This window comes from Lissotriton vulgaris, chromosome 3_1 (genome assembly GCF_964263255.1).
Source record: "Lissotriton vulgaris chromosome 3_1, aLisVul1.2, whole genome shotgun sequence".
In the NCBI taxonomy this organism is placed as follows: domain Eukaryota; kingdom Metazoa; phylum Chordata; class Amphibia; order Caudata; family Salamandridae; genus Lissotriton; species Lissotriton vulgaris.
In genome coordinates this window covers 264,338,799-264,363,228 of record NC_141689.1, presented here as the reverse complement: position 1 = coordinate 264,363,228, position 24,430 = coordinate 264,338,799, and the positions used below count along the sequence as shown (strand labels likewise).

Sequence of the window (24,430 nt, the reverse complement as noted above, 5' to 3'; positions counted from 1 at the left end):
ATGCTTTTCCTTCACGCACACCCTTAGGTCTATTCACAGTGAGTTAATGTGGGCTCCAGCTGAGGGGGAAGAGGTCTATCTATCTAGCCATACCCTTCTGGAATTCTTATTCATTTTTTAACAGTTTTTTAAAGAACAATCTCGACCCACAGGTATCGGAGCGCTTTACATGAGCACCAGTTACGTTACAGATGGACACATTCATTTTTAGGCACCGGGAGATTAAGGGATTTGCCCAGAATCATAAGATGTTTCAACTTCCGCCAGATCCGAACCTTGTTCCCCGGCTTCAAAGTCACCCTCTCCGGCTTATAAGCCACATACTCTGGACTCATTGCGAATCATTTGACCTCTTGGAATAATCAACACATTTCATGCCGGGGAAGTTTCCTGCGAGTTTCACATCACCAATAGGCACACGCAAAGACTATTGTTCACTTCATAAATGTGGAAACCATAACCCATACTGTCCTGCTACACTCCAACCCTTGTTTACCTCCCACTCTACTTACCATCAGCTTTCACCATCCAGTTATTTTATTGCTCTTCTTTTCCTCCAAAGTGCTTGAAACTATTTACAATCTCTCTAAACTTTTTTTAATTCCACCTCTTTTGCCACATGTTGGTTCTCCTGCCTCTGTCCTGCTGTTTACTCTTCCCTACGTATATGGCCGAGATACCCGCCACCCCCTCTCAACACAATCCCCAAGAATTGGGAAACCGGAAACAGTTCTTGAACTTTTGGAAGGCGGGAAGGGAGTCACCCTTCCCGGCCGTATTTATTAAAATATGAAACAAAAGAAAACATTAAAATAAGTTTCATATAATGTACAATTTCATTTCCACATTACGATGTTTGGCTAACCTTAACAGATCTCTAATACAAAGGTTCTCCTAGCCGAACTAACATCCTACAAAACATTTGACTTGAAATTGTACATCCTAACGTTAAGGGCCAACGGCAAGGTCGTAACCGGTGTCAGATCCCTAAACCAGAAATACCCCCCTCACTTGTGAGAGGAGCGACCGCACAGAGGCGTACCTCAAGTGCATCTACCAATTTCCCTTTGTACTTGACGGGGGCCCCAATAAACTCGACGCCCTTTAACGGTCGTTCGAGGACTCGTGTGAGGTGTCTAAAAAGGTAGCGTAAACCCCCTCCCGCACCCCACACAACTTACCCATCTGCCGTCGCAGATGTCCTGGCCCCGGGAAATTCCCCAGGAGGGGCCGTAGCCCCTCCTATCCAGGAAGGGGCCTTGACCACCTTTCCTTTCCTTCCGGCGGCCTCTCCTTAGACAGGACCGCCTCCCCGTTGAGGGGCCAATTGGCCACCTCCCCCACACGCTCCCATCCGTAAAGGGTGACGCCCCCTCATAGGGATCTTCGAATTACTGCTCACCGATCATGACCTTACCGCCCGACCAAAATAAATACGACAGTTCTACCTAAGTTACTAAGATTTACAAAGCAAAACAACATTTATTATCAAGCGTAAATACTGATCAATCCTTGTTCAAAATTACTTTATTTGCAAAACATACTGAAAATAACCAATCTTTATTGCATCTTTAAGAAATTTCACGACAATCATCACAACCTGTAAGAAAACAGAGAAAAAAAAAGATACTATATCAACTGTATTCACAACGAATCGCTGTCCTCAGGGGCTGGTGGGTGGGTCAAAATTGCTCTTCGTTCCGTCTCGAGCTCACGTGCAGCGGGGAGGTGCAGCTTCAGAGCACAGGAACAAGAGGATGCTTTCTTGGCTTCCGCTCCTTTTATCCGTCTTCAGGGTGGGCGTGAACCCGCCCCCGCCTGCCTCCGAGGGCGTGGCCGGCCGCGTTGGTGTCTAGGCCAGCCCACTCTAGGGCGGTAAAAAGGCGCGCCCCGGCTACGCCGCTTCGGGCATACCAGCCGAGACTCGCCTCCCGCCCAAGATGGCTTCCCGGGGGGATCGTGGTACTCCACCATACGTTCGGGGGGACCGGTTGGTCGCCCCTTTCCATATGGCCGAGATACCCGCCACCCCCTCTCAACACAATCCCCAAGAATTGGGAAACCGGAAACAGTTCTTGAACTTTTGGAAGGCGGGAAGGGAGTCACCCTTCCCGGCCGTATTTATTAAAATATGAAACAAAAGAAAACATTAAAATAACAGTTTCATATAATGTACATTTTCATTTCCACATTACGATGTTTGGCTAACCTTAACAGATCTCTAATACAAAGGTTCTCCTAGCCGAACTAACATCCTACAAAACATTTGACTTGAAATTGTACATCCTAACGTTAAGGGCCAACGGCAAGGTCGTAACCGGTGTCAGATCCCTAAACCAGAAATACCCCCCTCACTTGTGAGAGGAGCGACCGCACAGAGGCGTACCTCAAGTGCATCTACCAATTTCCCTTTGTACTTGACGGGGGCCCCAATAAACTCGACGCCCTTTAACGGTCGTTCGAGGACTCGTGTGAGGTGTCTAAAAAGGTAGCGTAAACCCCCTCCCGCACCCCACACAACTTACCCATCTGCCGTCGCAGATGTCCTGGCCCCGGGAAATTCCCCAGGAGGGGCCGTAGCCCCTCCTATCCAGGAAGGGGCCTTGACCACCTTTCCTTTCCTTCCGGCGGCCTCTCCTTAGACAGGACCGCCTCCCCGTTGAGGGGCCAATTGGCCACCTCCCCCACGCGCTCCCATCCGTAATGGGTGACGCCCCCTCATAGGGATCTTCGAATTACTGCTCACCGATCATGACCTTACCGCCACAGGCCGGATAGTTGACCGGCTATCCGGACCCCCCACAACACTCCTGCCTAAAGGTCATTTCATAAAGTCTTTAGCCAGGCTATCAGGTCTCCTATGAGTAACTCGTTCCCCATCCGGGACAAATGAACACCATCCCCCGAATACATACTGTCCCCTTTAATACAACCATGCGAAATAGAATGCAGTGTACTTGAACGGAACAGTCTACTCACTTTATTATTAATTTTCCTTACTGAATGATTCAGAGCAGAAACAGAAATAGCCCCCCGCCACACTTTCTGTGGGATCATATGGGACCATGCAATTGTGCACCCTGGAACTCTTCTCGCCAACCAACTTACCGTGGAAAGCATCGCCTCAAGAAGAAGTCGTCTACCAGTGGTCACCAAATCATTGCCCCCAAGATGTACTATGACTACAGACGGCGGTGACCTTGTACGCCCTAACAAACCCTCGAAAAATGATCGAAACTGGTCAATACAGAGCCCGCCCTTTCCGTAGAAGGACACACTGTACCCGTATTCCCCAGCCACGTGAATCATGTCACCTGCTTTGAATACGTCCGCGGCACGCCTCACGTATGAGTGGCCCACGACCCACACCTCCTTTTTCACAGCCGGTAATGTCTGACCGCTGGCCCCCCGGTGTCGGGTCGACTGGACAGTCCGCCCCGCCTCGTAGGCTTGCGCAACTGAAAACCAAACAAAAACAAGAAGCGTGAGTACATCATTACAGCTTCACAACATGTGCAACCGCACATACCTCTTATAACAGTTCGAGGACCAACGCCCCACACGTTTTACTTGCTCAACATTCAGACCCCTGGCTGTAGCTTCCGTAGCAGCCCCTATCCGAAAGGAATGGGTCCCAAAGTCGCCGGGGTTCAAGCCCGCGGCAGAAACCGACATCGCAAGCACCCGCTGAAACTGAAACCTCGTCAGTGGGGTGGCGTCAGCGTGTCTTAACAAGGTCCCCCCCCATGCTGCCACCCTCTGCGCTAAATATTCCTCTACGCACCCAACAGGGCACATGGCAGACCCGGGGATCCTCTGGATGATTACGCAGTCCCCGATTGCATCCTGATCGGATTTGGACCTGACAAACGAGACCGTCATCGTCTCCTCCCTGACCTGAATGTGTTCCCGGCACAGTCCCCCCATCGTATCCTGCTTGTTCTTTGCCACTAATTCGCTTACCCGCATAGCCCCATGGAATGCTAATGCAAATGCGGCTCGGAACAACACTGCTTCGTACTGGGATGAACATGTTACCGGTAGCACGGATAATAACAGGGCCAACCTATCCAGACCTATCGGGTGCCTATCGTCTACTCTGCGACCCTCAAGGCGTTGCCACCCACGTAGCGCTTTCTGCACAACGAAAGACGCTGTCGGGTCCTGGATCCCATGAGCCCTTGCCATGAAGGAAATGGCGGCCCGATGCCTCTGGGCCGTAGCTACTGACTTGCCTGCATGACGTAAAGAGAGCAGGAATCTCACTACACACTCTTCCAGACCCCAAAGCTCCCTCCCGGCAGTACCCAAAAAGGCCCAATAGGAACGGAACGCCCCTTCATATGCCTTCCTCGTCCTGGGTGCTAAACTCTCTCCCACGAGGTCTTGTAGTTCGGGGCACCGAGAGACCAGAGAGCTTCGGGAAAGGGTGCCGCCACCGGGTCCGCTGTGGGCAGAAAACCCCAGAAGGCCTGCATACGGAAACGAGAGAGCGCATCAGCCGCTTGGTTCATCACCCCCGGCACGTGTCGCGCCCTAAACAGTACATTCAGTTGCATGCACAACAACACAATTTCCTTGAGCAGTCTCAGAATCAATTTGCAACGTGCTGCCTGACTATTGATACACTCAACCACGGTCATGTTATCAGACCAGAACACCACAGAGTGATCCCTAAACCCTTCTGGCCATGTTTTCAAGGCCACCAGAATAGGGAACAGTTCGAGAAAAGCAATGTTACTCGTCAACCCGCACTCATGCCACCATGACGGCCATTTTTGAGCCGACCATTGTGTACCCAATATGGCACCAAAACCCATACTCCCCGCCGAGTCTGTCCATAGCCCCAACTCCTCGGAAGACACTGCTGGTTTATTCCAGACAATTCGACCATTGAAATCCGCCAGGAATGCCATCCAAATGCGCATGTCCTGGCGAACCTCTGCCGAGAGTCTCGTACGATGATGTCCTTCCTTCAAGCCGACCATGGACTGTGCAATCGAGCGGGAAAAGGGGCGCGCCATCGGCATTACTCTTAGGGCAAAATTCAACTGACCAACCACCTGTTGCAATTGATGCAGGTTCACTTTCGTTGCACGAATACATGTCTCAAGGGATAACCTGAATTTTAACACTTTTTCTTTAGGTAAACGAAAACAACCTTCCACCGAGTCGAGCTCGATCCCCAGAAACTCGATCAAGGTCGAGGGACCCACCGTCTTACCTGGCGCCAATGGCACACCAAATTGATTCATTAGGACACAAAATTCATGTAAGGCCTGTCCACACTCAGAATCCCCGGCTGCCCCCAGAAACAGAAAGTCATCGAGATAGTGCATAACATGTTGAAAACCTGTCTTCCTCGTGAATACCCACTGCAGAAAACAACTGAATTTCTCGAAATAGGCACATGAAATCGAGCATCCCATTGGCATACATTTATCCATGTAATAGCGACCCTGAAACTGAAAACCAAGGAGACGCTGATCGTCTGGGTGTACCGGGAGCAACCGGAACGCTGACTCGATGTCCGATTTGGCCATCAGCGTCCCGGGCCCCAGGCGATTCAACATGGCAACGGCCTCATCGAAAGATGCGTACCGCACCGAACATACTTCCGGGTCTATCGCGTCATTCACGGAAAGACCATGTGGGGCTGACAAATTATGTATCAGCCGAAACTCACCCGGGTCCTTCTTGGGAACCACCCCTAGAGGAGAACACACAAAATTAGCAACTGGTGGCAAATCGAATGGACCGGCGACACGACCTCGAGTCACCTCTTTCCCAATCTTTACCTGCACCACTGCCGTGTGCTGTAAGACCGACATTTGATTCTTACAGTCCGGCACCCCCTGAAAATCCCCCACTGGGATGCGGAAACCATATGAAAACCCGTTCCGTAACACCCCAGCGGAAGCATAATCTGGGTATTCGCTGAGCCAAGGAATCATTGCCATGGTATCAATCGGGGTCGGTAAAGGCGCCCCTCAGACTATATTAGACCTGTTTGGCGCCTCCCTTACCACCGTTATCACCCGTTTTGGCTCTGCACATGGACTCAGGATGGGATGGCTGCCCGCACCCCCCACACTCATGTCTGAATTTGCATGACCCCTGGGGCCTGGTACATTTGCCCCTGTTAAAATTCCAACAGATCCCCCTTTTACCTGTGTTGCCACTCGGCTTCGTGTGGAACTCGTTACCTGCACCCGTCCGAAAGGGCGTCCCAGAGTTTTGGCGGGAGGATTCCCCCCCGTTACTCCCTACTAATGGCACCTTCAACATCCCTGTACTCTCCATTTTTTGCCAAGACACAGAGTCGTAACAATCCCAAGACAACAACGGGTTGTGTTCTTTAGCTTTTCTAAACAGATTATCATAGCAGAACCACTGATTGCCCCCATATGCCACAGAATACTCCATAATACGTGACTGATAAATGGGTAACTCGGTCAACAACTCAGGCCTGCGCTCCCCCATGATGGAAGTAAAAATTCCCCACGCTCTGCCCCAAGTACCAATGGTCTCGTCGACCTTAAAGGCGGCCATTTTTGCGCGCCAAACACTCGGATGCATGAGCTCCTTTTGACTCTTTACATGCTCGATCTCGTAATGGTCGGTAAGCAATGAAAACATGTTTACATATTTATCCGCCCAAATCAATTCCTTGACTTCTAGTGGGACGTGCTGGGCAATCTTCTCCTTTCGAGAAGGTGCAGACTCCCCCCCCGCAATCGGCAATGGCCGCTTACCTGAAGTAGACCCCACGCTTGTCGCCGAACTTGGGCCTGCTGTACTTCCAACCGCCGGGACCTGTGGGGGAACAGAAGATGGCGTCTTCGCAGCCTCCCTAGATTCCCGCAGTTGCCTCATCACTGCCCGGGCGTCGTCAGCCGTGGCGCCCTCGCTATCGTTTCCCAACCACGCTGCCAATTGTGTCGCTAACTCGGGGGGCATATCCTCCCTGTTCGCAGGGGTGACCACCACAGGGATTGGATTCCCCTCCTTTGGCGCCGGGGTTGGCTCCTCTCGTGGCGCTTCGGGAACCGGGGTCTCCCCCCCAAGTGCTCCCCTTCTGGGCCTCTTGCTTTTTCCACCGGGAATTGTTCCCTGTAAAGGCCGTTTCGGTCCTCCCTCCCCGTCCTTAGCCTCAACCTTTCTCTTCAGATCGGCTATCTCCTTCATGAGTATGCGGAGCATCTCCTCGGTACCGACCCGCTTTCGGACCTTCTTGGGCATTCTTAGACGGGATATCTGTAAGACAAAAAGAGGGATTACAACGCTCAAAATTGCTCTTCGTTCCGTCTCGAGCTCACGTGCAGCGGGGAGGTGCAGCTTCAGAGCACAGGAACAAGAGGATGCTTTCTTGGCTTCCGCTCCTTTTATCCGTCTTCAGGGTGGGCGTGAACCCGCCCCCGCCTGCCTCCGAGGGCGTGGCCGGCCGCGTTGGTGTCTAGGCCAGCCCACTCTAGGGCGGGAAAAAGGCGCGCCCCGGCTACGCCGCTTCGGGCATACCAGCCGAGACTCGCCTCCCGCCCAAGATGGCTTCCCGGGGGGATCGTGGTACTCCACCATACGTTCGGGGGGACCGATTGGTCGCCCCTTTCCATGTGTCCTGTGTTCCCCCCTTCGTGTTTCATTGCCCCCATCTGCTTTCTTTTCATTTCAGTTATCTCCTTCATTTTCCCTCTTTTTTGCTCTGTTTACCACATAATTTCGCTGTATGAACTCCCTGCCAACACCATCTCTCTTTCTCTCTCTTACACATGCTGCCTCCCTGTGGGGCATATTATCAACGATTCACTTTGAACATCGCCAATCGCACTTAGCGCGATTTTGAATATCGACGTATATCACTAGTTCACATCGCCGTGTTAGTGGTGTATTTGCAACGATTTCCAAACAGGTGATGTGAAATCCGGCGATATACAGTGATTTTCATCAATATTGCCTGAAAACCAGCGATATTACAACTGCACTGATCGACATGTTGTTAATAGGGAGAGGTGGATGTAACCTTTCAATCCACCTCCCATTATGCACATGGCTAAGTCAAAATAATTGTAGATGTTAGTTTTCCCCGATATCCGCAGTTAGTGCTGCTTTTTTCTTCCCTATGCGAGTATTGGCCCGGCTTGTAAATACCACGATGTGCGGTTAGCGAATATTTTCATGTTGTTCCCTGAACGGTACGCCTACTATGCATCTCATTAGTGATGCATAGGGAGACGATACCAAAACGGCTACTAACATGCGCTAATGCATGTTAGTGCTGCCTTGTTAATAGGGCGATGAAATTATTACTGCTTTAGCTTCAAAAAGTGCAGCTAAAGCGGCGATAATCCCCTTGTAAATATGCCCCATAGTAATTTTGAGCTCACTGCACTTTTTTTAACTTCCTAGGTTGATCTTCATGAATTCAGGCTGAACTCCCTCTGTTTATCCCTGATAGCCTCTATATCTTAAACCCTACCAGTTCTTTAAACACTGATATTCATCCGTCACGTGCAGCCTTGAATATGCCTGAACCCAGTCAACTGTGAAAACACTCGGCCATTAATAACTGCACTGAGCTGATATCTCCATGGTCAGACTCGTTCTTCTATTTTCTGCATCTCGGAGGCCAGAGGGAAGCATAATCACCATGTGACACTGATGCACAATTTAATTGGACTACGTGAATGGCCAGAGGTCACAAGGCAAGCAGCACATTATATTGATTTTCATTAGGATTAATGATTAGGGTCAGGCCGAGCAGGTCTACATTTTGCACCCAGTGGCATCTGCTTTAATTAAAAGTCTCTCCGACTTGCCACACGCATTCAACAACACTCGAATTTTTGTCTAACATCTGCAGAGGCATAAAACACCATTTGGGGCTGAAAAAGTTTATTTTGCCCCAAAAAAGCTCACTCTCCTTTCAGTGAAAGGAAAAGTATGTAGATGTTTAATAGACCTAAATGGGCATAGATCTCTCCATTATATTATACACACAAACATATCATATCATTATTTCTTTAGTGCAGAACTCAAAATGAATTGTGTCTAAACACTTGAACAAAGGCAAAGGCTGCTCTGCTGGGAGGCAATCCACTAACCTTAGTAGCTCTTTGGGGCACCTGTACAAGGACTTATCGCCACCAGAACGTCACTTTTTAGGATGTTCTGGTGGTGTTAAGTTTATCACCTTATTTACAAGGTGGCATTAAGCCACTTACCATGGCTTGTAAATAAGGCCCCCTTTCATGCTAGACTTGGAGTAAAAGGGGGGGCAATGGGTGATGCAGTGGGCGTTCCGCCACAACACCTTTTGATTTTGACACTGCCCCATATTTGCAAGGGTGGCGTAAATATGGGGCAGCACCAGAATTAAGAGCAAAAAAAGCCTGGTCTTAACATGGCAAAACGAGGAGAATTTATTAATTTCTCCTTGTTTTTGCAGTTTCTATGTGTGCTTCATTTGGCACACATAGAAACAGCAAATCACCATGAATGATAGTTTATGTGCAGAAAGGTGTCTCTTCCTGCACACAAACAATCGTTAAAAATTGAAGATGTGCAACTTTTCTGTGTGCTGCATGATGCAGCACACTTAGAAGTTACAAATTGCTATTCTGGAATGTTTATTTGCAGGAAGAGACATAAACAATCCTCCTGCACATTAACAATCATTCCCCCTAACGCAGCCACCTTTGCCCTGTGGTGCAAGGGCACATGCGTTGGCTCTAGGCAGCTTAATTTAGTGCCAGCACTAGTGGAAACGCAGGGGTGCGCCTTATTATTGTAAATACGACGCATCACTGTGTTTTTGAACTGATGAAGCACGGAGTTTGCAACTTTGGAGCTAACCCGAGACAGCCACTAATTCAATGTACATATGCCCCTTGGTACTATCAAAAGGGGTGGACGCATCAAAAGGAAACCTCTAGAAGTTTCTCCCACTTCAAAGGAAGCTCCAGGTATAAATATTGGACCTCAGACACCAGCTCTTCAGTACACACCTGGAACAGTGGATACCCTACAAGGAAGAAGGACTGCTGTGCTATTAAAAGGACTGCTACACGGCTGGACTGCTGCTCTGTAGGACTTCCGCCCTGCATCTCTTAAACTCAGACCCCAAAGTCACTCCAAGTGCTAGTTGGCTGGCCTTCTGACTGAAGCCTCAGGGTCAGAAGGCTCCAATAAAATTGTACTCAGCACCTGGACTCAACCACCTGTGAGTCCTACCCTACCAATTAGTACCATTGCAGTCCTGAATCCTTGGTAGTAGACCTAAAGGTGCTCTGACAGCTGCCTCACAGCTCCTCGCATTACCTCTACTGAACGATGCATCCCCGGGACAGGACCGCACAACACTCTGCAGCCAGGATGAGGTACTCTCATTTAACAGGTCTAATTGGGTCCTGTAGCACCCCCGTGATCCATTGCTGTCAAACTAAACTCGTGACATGTGTTCTGTTCTTGTCCGGCATGACCAGAGATCCACAGTTGGTGGTTTGTGCTTTTTTGCGCTATTTTTATAGGAGCCTTTAAAACTGCATATCTCCGGTTCAATTGATTGGATTTTTATTGTTTTGGTCTTGCTTTATTTATTTGAAGTTACTCTATTGTTCTTACATGGTGTGGAATCCCTGTTTTGGTGTGTTGTCATTGTATTACTGTTTGAAGTGCTGCACAAATACACATTTACACATTGACTCCAAGTTAAGCCTGACTGGTGTGTGTCAAGCTACCCGAGGGTTGAGCATAGGTTAATTTAGGGGTTTTGTTTGTGATTTCACCCTGACAAGTATTGTGGTTTCTGCTTGATTAGGGTTTCACCTCCACTCAACCAGTAATCCAATTTCTTACAGAAAGCAATAATTATCGAATCAGCCCCACTCCTGTCATCCCTCCTTGTCTCTCCCTTTCCACTGTTCATTGTTTGTCTCTCGTCCCTCTTGTTCATCATATCTTTTTCAAATATTTCACTGTCCTCTTTTTCTTTCCTTCTCGCTCTCTCACATCCTCTCTATTATTCTCTCTCTCCTTACACCCATGACATGACGGCTGCTGTGAACCCCATGGAGCTGTATAAAGTGATGGCGGCTAACAAAAGAGGTGGACCTTCAGAAACACAGCTCCTGTAGCATCCCTGGGCTTGCGTACTGCCCCAACAGTATCAACAGCGAGCGGCACAGAATGCTAGTTAGGTGGACCACAAGATGATCTGCCTCTAGCCCTCGAGGACAGCAATGGCCACCTTGTGGCACTGCGAAGGACATTGGGCCTCCACCTGGCAGCCACTGAAGTCTCCAACAAGCTATCCTGCATTGTGTATGCTTCAGCTTTTAACATCTACTGAGGGATCGATAAGTAGCGCCTTAAGTGGTACAGGCACACCTGATTACAGCTGTTTCTAGTGGGAAACACCGTTTACAACGCTGTCATTACATCGCAGTACTATTACAAAGCGGTTGTTACAACAACCGCGCTGTTAGTAAGCAATGCATTTACATAGCAAGTCATTACAATTACTTGCTGTAGGGGGCGCTGAGGTATTGGAAATGAATACCAACACCTTCCCTACTATTGCGTTAACTTCCTAAGTCCAGCACGCCCCCTACTGCAAGCCGTTGTAATGACTTGCGATGTAAATGCATCGCGTAGTAACAAAGCGGTTGTTGTAACGACCGCATTGTAAATGCACGCAATGTAATAGATAGCGTTGTAATGCACAATGTTCATTTACAGTATTATTATGGGGAGCCCATACTTGCATGAAACATGAAATCAGCAAACATAACCAAAGGGAGTAAATAATTTATCATTTCTACAAGTAAAAAGATATATATATATATAATGCTTGCTATACAATTTTTGTAGCTAAGTTGCTTTAATAAGTATGGTGTGACTGTTCATAACATTCAGTAATTAGTTCATGGAATCCAGAAAGATGAAATGCTGAAGTGTCACTATTAGCATTCTGTGCTGGCCAACAGGTCACACACACAGACACAAACGGAGCAGTGACCATTTAAGCACTGAGCAATCAGAACAGATATGCCCAGGTTACCTCTGTAATAGCATTTGCAAATAACAGGTTGATAAAAGCCATACATCTATCACTTCCGCTTTTAGATTTTCTCACATGGCTAAAATATGATTTAAAGATGGCATTTCAGCTCAGGGAGTGGATTTAAAAGTTGTCCATCCCCATAAATTAAAAAATTATGCAGATAACTCAAAGATTTGCCTTAGATTATATCTTTGCAAGCTTGTTGTCTTCTCTAGGCAGTTATCCTCATTTCGCCCTGATGCTAGCCTGGAGCAATGCCCTGAGGCTCCCATGGGCTAACATGACTCTCTCCAGTACTACACTGTTTCGATCAGTTGGGCTGTCACTGAAGACTTACAACTTCTGTCAGAAATATTTAATCCAAAAATGCAAAGGACCGGAGACATTTTTTCAATAGAAATGCTTCAATTCTTCAAAAGAGTTTACGCATTTTCTCACATGGACGTTTGCAATTTTGTTTTTAGCAATGGATAAAATACCACCACTTTGCCATTTATAAACATTACAAATAAAAATAAGGCAATTTTCCCGTGCACCGCCACGCATTTTCACCTGCCACAATCTAAAGGGATTATCATCTGCAGCAGGACAAATGGGAAAGGTCCTGTTAGCACACTTGAGGAATACATGTTATGCCACCCTGCTGTCATGATGAATTTGCTTTAAATTGCGAATTTTGCAACAGTGGTCTGCATGCTTCAACAACAGCTTTGAACAGGTCTCTCTTGTTAACACGAAATGTAAATTGCCTAATAAAATCTTGGCTGTATATTAGCAACTGCAAAGTTGCAAAGCCTCCCGGCTCGCAACTTCCCACTTAAAAACAAACCAAAAAAATCTTTATGAGGTACGCGAAGAGTGATGTTCACAAACCTTTAAAAAAAAAGTAAACCTGTATTTTTCCTCAGTGGGAAAGTGTCTGTAGATGCAGAGAAGGGAAGCTGGTGGACGGGTGTTGTGTGGCAGCCGTCCTCAATTCTAAGCTACTATCCCTTATGCCTGGTCAAACCCCAGCTTTTAAGCCTCGTTGTCCTTGCAATATCGAATTCTGCGCTATGTTCCTATCCTTGCATCATTCCTTCAAAAGGGCAGACAACTCGCCCTCCTAACGAAGGCAACGTAGTTTGCTTAATATCAGGTTCTGGTTATTGTTCTTTGGTTTATTTATTTATTTATTTCAGACATTTATAAAGTGCGCTGTTACCCAAAGGTGTCCTGGCGCTAAACTGATTGCTAGCGGGCATGGGCAGGGGAGTTACCGTGTAAAGAGCCACGTTTTGAGTGCCTTCCTAAACTTAAGCAAATCGGGGATCAGTCTGAGGCTGGCAGGCAGCGCATTCCATGCCCTGGCAGCACCCAGAGATAAGCTTCTGCCACCCAACGGGCTTTCCTCACTGCTCGGCTGATCTTAGGGCTCGCACTGGCTTGTACCACTGAAAGAGAGGGATCATGCATAGGGGGCACAGGCCGTGCAGTGCCTTAAAAGTCACGCAGAGAGATTTAAACAGAATTCTTTTGCGGACAGGCAGCCAGTGCAACTTGACCAGATCCTGAGAGACTGGGGTGAACTTAGGGGTGCCCGTAATCAGACGTGCTGCTGCATTTTGCAAGATTTGTGTTATATTTAGTTGGGGTGACTTCTCTGCTCCTCAACTGGTGTGGGTCTTGGAATGCCTGATGTCATCATAGAATCTTGGGTGCCTGGCTGGTGTATGGAGTGGCAGTTGATGGCAGGCAGGCTGAGTGGCAGGGAGGCCACTTCTGGTGGGGTTATTGTCTTCTTAACTGTGGGATGGTATTATGTGTCGCAGTGTTGTTTATTTTAGGGTGGTGAGTGCCCTATGAAGTAAGTTTGTAGGGTGGTGAGTACCCCAGTGCTTGTTTTTAAGGTGGATAGTGCCCTACGGTGGTGAGTTTGTGGGGTGGTTAGTGCCCCAGTGCTGTTTGTAGGGTGGTGAGTGCCCTATGGAGGTGAATTTGTGGGGTGGTGAGTACCGTAGTGTTTGTTTTAGGGTGTATAGTGCCCTACGGTGGAAAGTCTGTTTATTTTAGGGTGGTGAGTGCCCTATGGAGGTCAGTTTGTGGGGTGGTGAGTACCCCAGTGCTGATTTTTAGGGTGGGTAGTGCCCTACGGGGGTGTGTTTGTGGGGTGGTCAGTGCCCCAGTGCTGATTTTTAGGGTGGTAAGTGCCCTATGGAGGTGAGTTTGTGGGGTGGTCAGTGCCCCAGTGCTGTTTGTAGGGTGGTGAGTGCCCTAGGGTGGTAAATTTGTGGGGTGTTGAGTACCCTTGTGTTTGTTTTAGGATGTATAGTGACCTACGTTGGAGAGTCTGTTTATTTTAGGGTGGTGAGTGCCCTATCCTATGGAGGTCAGTTTGTGGGGTGGTGAGTACCCCAGTGCTTGTTTTTAGGGTGGATAGTGCCCTACGGTGGTGTGTTTGTGGGGTGATCAGTGCCCCAGTGCTGTTTATTTTAGGGTGGTGAATGTTCTACGTTGGTGAGTTTGGTTAGTTTGTGGGTTGATAGTATGTGTTACAGTTATGGGAGGCATGTGTTTCTAGGAGTTTACGAATAGAAGACACTAGTGAATGTCCTGTCAACAACTCGGCGGAACTATCCCTTATACTAACTGTTCCCTGGTGTTGTGCAACTAGTTTGAAATACTGCAGCTACTGGCAAGTTTAGGACAGCGTTTTTACTGCATTGGAGACCTCGGGTGAAGGACCGCTCACCGGAGCATAGGACTTTTCATTTAATTATGTTGCTGGTCATTATAATGCATGTTTCGTGTTGTGTGTGTGTGTTTGTTTTAAGGTCCTTGTTTGTGCTTTGGTGAGGTCAGGGTGGTAGTGTATGTGTCCTGATGTAATGTATTAGTTTCTGGGTGGTTTGTGTCAATGCTTTTTTTTTTAGGGTGGTGAGTGCCCTATAGTAGTGAGTTGGTGGGGGGGAGAGTTTCCCAGTGCTGTGTATTTTGGCGTGGTAAGTGCCTCATTTATTTGTGCAGCAGTTGGTGTTGACTGCAGTAGTGTGGTTTCTTTCTGCACAAATTTTGGGTGGTTAGTGCCCTGCGGTGGTGAGTTTGTGGGGTGGTTAGTACCCCAGTACTTGTTTTAGGGTGGATAGTGCCCTACGGTCGTGAGTGTCCCGTGCAGTTTGTTTTAGGGTGGTGAGTGCCCTATGGTGGTGAGTTTTTGGGGTGGTGAGTGCCGGGTGGAGTTTGTCTTTAGATGGTGACTTTCTTATGGTGGTGTGTGTTCTATGCAGTTTGCTTAGGGTGGTTAGTGCTCTGTAAAGGTGTGTTTATGGGGTGGTGAGTGCCCCATGCAGTTTGATCAGGATGGTGCGTGCACTATGGTGGTGAGGTTTTGGGGTGGTGAGTGCTATGTGCAGTTTGGTTGAGGGTGGTCAGTGCCCTATGTGGTGAGTTTGTTGGGCTGGTGAGTGTCTCATGCTTTTCGGTTTGCGTGGTTAGTGTTTTTTGTTTTTTTCCCTGAGGGAGGGGGATGGGCTATGTAAATGTTAAAGTATGAAAATGCATTGCTCAAATTGGGAGTTAACGTCTTTCTCTTTTGAGTGCAATGTAAATGTTTTCTTTTCACAATGCATTGTATATTGTCATTGTATATTTTTATTGTGTTCACATTTCTTTTTTCCACTTCTGAATTGTTGTTTCCCCAAGGAAGGGGGATATGTTATATTTAGCTTGGGTGACTTCTCTGCTGCTCAGCTGGTGTGGGTCTTGGAATGCCTGATGTCATCATAGAATCTTGGGTGCCTGGCTGGTGTATGGAGTGGCAGTTGATGGCAGGCAGGCTGAGTGGCAGGGAGGCCACTTGTGGTGGGGTTATTGTCTTCTTAACCCTTTTACTTGAAACTGGAACTTGGACCTCACCTTTATTAAATCCAGCTTGTCTTATACCTGACTCAAGAACTTCTTTATGTACAACTATTTGGAGTTTATCTAAGAGTCCCTGCTGGGCATTTAGTAGTAGAGCGTTACAGTAGTCCAGCTGGGACATCACCAGTCCTGTCACTACTGTCTTCTTATGTTCCGCCGGCAAAAGTGGCAGAACTTTCCGGATGGTTTTAAGCACGTAGTGAGTAGCCGAGGACAAGGCATTGATTTGTGGCCAAAAGGACAGGGAGTCGTCCATCAAAACACCTAGATTTTTTACCTTAGCCACCGGAGAGGGAGGAGACCCCATTTCCTCTGGCCACCAACGAGGGGACCAGAAGTTGTCTTTTGACCCAAACAGCAGCACTTCTGTTTTTGCAGAGTTGAGTCTAAGGCAGTTTCCTGCCATCCAATTGCTCACCTCCAACATGCAGCATCTAAACCGATCTGCTGTGCTATCCAGTTCTCCCGGACGCAGCGACTAAACAATCTGTGTGTGTCGTCAGAGTAGGATGAAAGATTAAATCCAAAGGATCTTATCACTGGCGCCAGGGTGGGGACATAAACATTAAAAAGAGTCGGGCTCAGGGAAGAACCCTGTGGGACTCCGCAGGGGAGCTCAAATGGCTCAGACTCAAAGTCCCCCAAGGCTACCGACTGAGTCCTGCCGGATAGGAAGGCCTTCAAGATGTTAAGTGCCTTTCTGTGAATCCCGCTGGCCCTCAATCGGTCCACCAATAATTTATGGTGGAACAGTGATAGAGGAATAGAAAAAAGGCAACCTTCAGTAGCACATTTGCTCTTCCTCTTAGGGCACAAACTTCTTACAACTTTTGATTAATTGTTTTATTAAAATTATCAGAGTTATATGTACCTTCAGGGATATACATTCTTAACACCATCAGTGCTGCAGCAATTCATCCCGAATGCTGCACTTTCTTGAATCCCATTGTTCATGACGAGCTCAGCCCCTTGTTCTTTTTTTGCAGTGCCTCTCTTTTTGCATCGGCAGATGTCTCTTATTTTACTAGGCCTCCATTTGCTAGACTTGACATATTATGATATGAGTTGGGTTGCTCTACTTTACCTAACCAACATTTGATAGTGTTGCCATATATTTCAGAGCTATTTCATTTTGTCTGCATCATTACATTCTTGCAGTTTGAATCTGTCTATGAACAGAACATGAGTCCAGCCACACTGAGTATAAAATGTACTTCTTATTGGATCATGGTTACAAAATATCTAAAGAAAGAAAAACTCTCAATGATAAGAAAATAATCTTGTTTTAGAAAATGTAGTTTGAATGCTTCAATGCGTTAGGCAAATTGATACACAAGTACATGGTTGACTTACTCGTGAGTTGACAACTTCCAGCGAGATGTTCTGAGGGGGAGCACTTGGCACTGAAAGAAAAATAAGAATACTGTTAGTTTTATAATAATCACATTACTATAACCAATTATTGATGGATTCTCTTTTGGAACTGCATGTAGATTGTAATCACACATTAGCATAGGTCCATCCCTCACGCCCCCTAGATAGCCCTCAAGTGATAAGCACACTCTACAAATCCATATGATGTCACATAACGTAACATAACATACCATAACATAACATACCATAAAATAACGTAACATAACATAACTTTCACTTTACAGTAGAGAGGTACTCGACAAAGTTAGTAAAGATCCGTACCAATGTGTATGTATTTGATTTATAGCTTCATCGGATACATCACAAAGCTCCACCAACCCTGAGCTTCAGAGCATTCTTATTTATACCAAATCACCGTATGTGAAGCTTGCAGTTGGTCAATTTAATAATAAGCAATACAAAACAATCTCTTGTCTTATCTGTGCCACTGAGAATTATGAAAATGCTCATAATCAATAAAGGCACATCTGCTTCTAGACCTTCAAATAGTATTATTTAATTAAATCCAATGTTACCCAATGCTTTGGAACAATCTCTTAAAATGGCAGTGTATACTATGAGATATTTATTTATTTAATAGGTTGTTTCATGATGCCATTGTGTTACTATCTTCAGCTTTATGCCAAAAGACTCCTAAACTACAACTAAATCAAAACATTAAAGCAAGCAGGGACTCTGTATTTAGGTCAGTTTTAGAATACCAAGCAAAAAGGAATATGACTTAATCTCTGATTTAGCTTGAAGTGGCCATATATTTCCTGCCCAGCTCGCCTACTTCACATCATAGAGGCATAGACCCAGTCAGTTTGCGACTAGAATCACTGTTTATGTCTTTTACCCCCAGATTCATCATGCTCCTCTTTTGCAAGTCCTTAATAGCGATTATTAAGGAATCGCTATTAAAGACTCGCAAAACGGGATGCATGTAGAAATCGCAAAATTTATACCGCTTTCTACATCTTCCTTATTTGCGATTCGCTAATTGCGAATCGCAAATAAGGAATGACTCCCCATTCATTCCTATGGGCCAAAGGCCCATAGGAATGAATGGGGAGTCAATCCTTATTTGCGATTCGCAATTAGCGAATCGCAAATAAGGAAGCGATTTCAAGGGTGCCTGGGTGTCCAAAGGACACTCTGTAGCACCCCTGAAATGGTGATTTACACTGGTGTTGCGCAACACATGTCCAAAGGACATGTGTGTGTGTAACATCCAACTTAGAAAAATGCACTTAAGTGCATTTTTCTAAGTTTTCGCTATTTACCACGAAGTCAGACTTCGCGGTAAATAGCGGCCAAAAATTGCGAATTCACAATTCTAAAATGGTTCATGAATTGCATTTAAGGAATCTCAAATAGAGATTCCTTAAATGCAATTCCTCGCAATTTAGCGATTTCAGATTTTGCGAATATTGCATTTGGGATGATGAATCCCAAATGCAATACAAGCGTTCGCAAAGGGCCAGACGCAGAATCTGGCCCTTTGCGCGCCGATTTTACCTTCATGAATCTGGCTGTTAGTTCCCAGGATCAAAGCAGGTATCCAGCAGAAATCGAGGAATGGTACTCACCAACCAATTCTAGCAAAGCTAATGAGGTCAGGTGGGTAGATAAAGTGCAGTAGTATGTCTCTTTAGGTCAGAGATGGCTAAAGACTTCATTTATTTTCGCACCATGCCCCTGGAGCACAGAATGCAAGCAATGCATGATGTCATACCAAGACCCCATAGGTTTCCCATGTCAGGCTGCCATGGGATGCAACAAGAGCATCCATTAGTGCAGAACCCAAGTATACATGTGGACTCCAGGGAATATTGTAAGAACACAGGCTATTTATTGAGGTAGATGTGATTATACCACAAGGAATACAACTACAGACTTGTCAGGATAAAACATAGTTTGAATAATTTAAGCCTGGACTCAACCCTCTGCTAGCTTTTGCACAGAGCAGACAGAATTAATTTAGAAAATGTGTAAAGTATTTAACCATGACAAAACAATTAAAACATCATCCATCCTACAGGTTTCATTATGAATGGATGAGCTTTCCCAAAAATATTGCTTAACTATATTTTTCAACACCTACTATGACATGACAGACCTTTTTCAGTCTTAATTTTTTTTACCAATATTTATTTATGACATTTTCATTCTGTGTAACATTGTTCTAAGTGGTTAAACCCATCGATTTTGAACAAAAAGCTCCCTGGGATATTGTGTTTAATAAATTAGGCGATTAAACAGCCTGAGTGGCCTCAATTCCCTTTCTGTTATGAACTGTGGATGAACATGCTTTTTTGCCACTTATTTATGTAAGGCTGCTGCCAGTGTAATTGACCCTGGAGCCATCTTAATATTCTGTACATTGATGCTGCTCAGTTACAGAAGTGCACAATCTACGTTCGTCTAATGTAGAATGATTGATTAACAAATATTAAAAAATTGCCTCCCTGTCCCCCTAATGCACACGAGAGAAGTGAATATTTTTTACTTTTTTTATATAGAATAAATGTTTTTGTGATAGCATGAAAAAGACAATCCAAACAATTATGATGGTGAAGTCGAAATTAGTAACTGAAATACAAACAGCAAATAAAAGCAAAGCTTAACAGTACTGAAGTGTATTCATTTGAGTTGAAATGATCATTCGTTATGAGGGAGCATACCATGGGGAATTATTATCAAACATTATTTAAAGCTTTTAGTAAGAGCATTTTTATCCTTAAATGTGCAAGCGATGAGCAGCAACCTTCTTTCACCCACTGATTGTCAGTGAAGAATGACAAAATGCTTCATATTATGTACATCCTTTCAGGAGAAAACAAAAGCTTTGAAATTACTTTTCAAACAAGACCTACTACAGGATAACATTAAAATTGGAAATATTAGGTGCTTGGCCATGGATGAACTCTGTAATTATGTATGCTTTATCATAGCTTACTTTAATGTGCACCCAGCAGCAGTTCAATTATAAACTGATAAGATCCACAGAAATGCATCCAATAATCCAACCTAGCTTTGTAAGCTATATAAGACTGAAGAGGAGAGGAGATGTAGCATAATGGCCAGAGCTGCCGATTTTGCCTCTAGGGACCCAGGCTTCTGTCTGGGCGTTGGCTCAACATTCTGAAATTCTGGGCAAATCACTTAATCTTCCAGTGCTTAACAAAACATGTTTTAACCGTGTATAATGTAACCTGGTGCCTATGCAAAGCACGTCAATGTCTTAGGGTGCTATAAAAAACTGCAAAGAATATGTGTATAAATTAATATATATTAATATGAAATACAAATCCATATATGTTTCAAATGTAAATGGATACTTCAGGGTTTTCAGCTCTTAACAGCCTGCAGCATGTCCATAATTATTATAATTAGAGATTTCTGCCACCACAGCTGGAAGTGGCTAAGACTGGAGGGGGGAGAGATGCTAGTCTTTTCAAGCTTATGAAAGACCCAGAGTGAACCTCCATCAGTCAGGGTCAGAGCCATTTCACAGCGCAACCAAGCAAATCACTGGCATTCACTGTATCAGACAAATAGGGTGCATATTAATAGACCGGGCACTTTCACTGCCTGACGTCAATAATTGCATTTCTTTCTGTAGTAGAGGTAAGCTTCATATTTTCTAGATGCTTCCCAATGTCGTCACTTGATTAATTTCGTATATAAAAAGGTTCAAGGTGATTAGAACCCGGATGAGGCCTTATTCATTAATACTTTTTGTGTGCCAGGAGTAAATGATCTTTTACCTAGGACCCTGGACAGTTATTCATTATCGGTCTTTTTCTAGATGAATTCTATGCGCTTAGAAATTGATTCGGATGGTTGCTCCTAAATGTTCCTTGTGCTGATGATGACTTAATGAATTTAAAGAGGTCGAAATGCTGTTCCTTTTGTAAATTAGGAGTAAGCATATTTGTGTTGTTGGGTAATTATTAGGAGGAAGCATACATGTTGTTGTTGTGTCATTATTGTGTTGTGTCATTTGACAGACTTTTTTGTGTTAACTCTGCTTCTGCCATTGTGCATTTTGTTTTTCATTTACACTGCCATTTCCTTTTCTTTATGTATGGTTTGTGTAACTATGAGAGCACCATTTGAATGTTGTATACATGTTTTGTGTTTTTGAAATATATAACAGCTTTTTGTGTATAATTATTGCACCTTTTTTAATGGTTTGGAATTCATTGTTATATGTGTTGTGCTCTGGGAACAATTTCTGCCTAAGAAATTTCTGCCCTGAACCATTGTTACTTGAATAGTGTTGAGTTGCCCCATGTTTTGGGGAGTAGAGCTGCCTCTGTTGGTTGCAACCACTTTTAGAAAGTTTTCATTTTCACACTTTGTCCTGCTGTTAGTGTTCTGGGTCAAATGACTGTGAATAGCTCTACTGTTAGGATTTGTGTATTCCTGCTGGACAGTGAGACATAGGGGACTGCTTGAAGGCAGGATGGATCAACCTGCATAGATGGGGGGGGGGGGGCTTGTCCCCAGCGCACACAAAGGAACCTGACCGTAGTCTTTTATCATCCCAAATTTCTTGGAGCCTTGACAGGAGAAGGGAAGAACTTTTCTGAACCAGATATGGGGGTGGTGTAGGGAATCCCCTCACTTCAAAGCCTGGTACAAGGTATACATATTGCACCTAAGAGCTACTCTTCAATACACTTTTGGACCTATGGACACTGCAGAAGATGGACTGCCCTGCTGTTCGAGGCCTACCTTGTTCCCAAAAAACTACCCCGCAGCTCATAGAGGAGTTCTCTGCTGCTTGAGGCCCGCTTTGTTTCCTGAGGACTGCCGTACTGCTTAAGGCCTGCCTAGCTCTCAAAGAAGGAAGACTGGACATGCTCCCTTCATCCCAGGATATGCTGATTGACTTCAAGGGTCAGTTGGCTGACCTCCTGTTCTGAGGTACAGGGACACAACAAAGTCCCGAGACTGTTCTCAACTGCCCAGCTGACCTGCTGCAGCTGGACCTGCTTGTACCTTCAACTGGACCTGCCTGAGCACTGCTGGCCCTTGCTAGAGTGAGTCCCTGATCCCCTAGAGGTGTCACTCCAGGTCCTGGACCCTTGGCTTATATCACATTGCACTCCTCTACAAGAAAAGGAGAAATCTTGAAGATTTGGGCTCTTTGTGACTGCAAACTGGTCAGTTCGCACCACGACTCTGAAGACCGTGACGACCGCCAACGAGAAGTTCAGGAACACCCAACTCTTTACACTTGACTGACAATTTACAAAGACTGGCAATGCGAGAACTGTACCTCACTCTGCAGCAAACCAGCCTGCCATCACCGTCAACATGAAGCTCAAGCAACTACTGTCCATGATGCCCAACCAGATCTTCATCCTATAGCGATAACCTTCTGTGATGCCAGGCCACTGTTTGGGCTACAGCAACAACCATCTGCAGCATGCTCCCTGCTCCTCACGGACTCCTCCACCGCAAACTGTACTCCTTATGCTGGGCTTTGAGAAGGTAATTTTTGTAGTGGGACTAATCTGGATCCATGACTCATGCTCCATTGTAGTCAGCCTGAATTTGTGACTTTCCCCGCTTTAGCACAACCAGATAACTACAAGTGGTGCTTTGTGCTTTTAGGAGCTACATTTTTAAATTGAATATCTTCAATTGTACTGATTGCATTTTTGGTACTCTAGTGTAATTTTTTTCATTGAAATGTACTCTGTTGTTCTAACCCAATTTCTTACACTGCGGATAGTGCAATATGCCTCTAATGTGTGCGTTTGTAAAGTATGATCATTTTGAAGTCAACCTCTGACCAGATTAAAAAACTTATTGGGCAAAATAAAATCTGGGTCACCTATGGACCCCTGCCCACCACAAGTCATATACATGGTCCCAGATATCATTGCAGTACAGCTTACGCACATCTTCAATAAGATGTTTATCTCTGGTTACTTTCCCAAAGAGATGAAAGGAGCCCTTATCCTCCCTCTAATAAAACAACTCAACCTTGATGCCGCTGATCCTATTATAGTACAATGTCTAATTTGCCATTCCCTGTAAACATTGTTGAGAATTGTATCAAAATGGAATTGACATTCCTCATCAACAACAACCATCTTCTAGATCCATCCAAAATTGGATTTAAAAGCCATCACAGTACAGAACTGGCACCAATCACAGCATCCGAAAAAACTAGACAGAATTTAGACAATGGAGGAAATGCTGCCTTGATTATTTTAGATCTCTCTGCGACATTCAACATTTTCAGTCATGAACTGCTCCTCGACTGTCTTTTTACCATCGGAGTCAGAGACAGCGCCCTGTCACTGCTGAACTCATTCCTCAATGACCGGGAGCAGATGGTGGTCATGGAAGAGTTCACCTTCCCTCCCTTTTCACTGCCATGTGGGGTTCCAAAGTTCTCTTCATTGAGCCCAACTCTCTTCAATCTTTACATTATCCCCCTGGCAGATGTGATTAGATCTTTCGGCTTTTCCCTAGTATCCTCTGACGATGTCACCCAGATAGTGGTGTTTGTGGCCAGTAGCCAAGAGTCCACCGCATCCAGATTTCATTATTGTATGCTTCAAATCGGGATATGGTTGGGAGATAATTGTTGGAAGCTGAATGCAGCAAAAACCGAGGTTCTCTTATTTGGGAAGAAAATCTCCTTCTGGTCTCCAAGCATGTGGCCCCAGGAACTGGGTACTCTCTCATGTCTGGTTAAGAAAACAAAGAATCTAGGAGTACAGTTTGACAGCAAGCTGTCCTTCACAAGTCGTATCAATGCTATCATCTCCTCCTTGTTCCTCTTGCTTAAACCACTGACCAAAGTCCTTCCCTTTATTCCTAGAGAGCTACAAAAAACTGTGGTCTTTATTTTGATTACCTCACAAATAGACTATTGTAATGCACTCTTCACAAACATACAGAAGAGGTTTCTTACTAAACTCCAAACTGTACCGGATCCAGTGGCACATCTGCTCCTGAAAATCCCCAAATATAAACCTGTCTCTCAGGCCTAATTCACCTCCTCCGACTCCCAATGAAACTATG

At 45.5% G+C, this 24,430-nt stretch overlaps 1 protein-coding gene across 1 annotated transcript in view; it reads right to left on the bottom strand.

The window, feature by feature from the left end:
- The window catches only part of DCC (DCC netrin 1 receptor), a 1,223,862-nt gene that overhangs the window by 175,834 nt on the left and 1,023,598 nt on the right, over nucleotides 1-24,430 (bottom strand). The window contains exon 12 of the mRNA XM_086960395.1: nucleotides 17,315-17,364. Within this exon, the coding sequence (XP_086816521.1) occupies nucleotides 17,315-17,364 (50 nt within the window). The remainder of the gene's footprint in view (nucleotides 1-17,314; nucleotides 17,365-24,430) is intronic.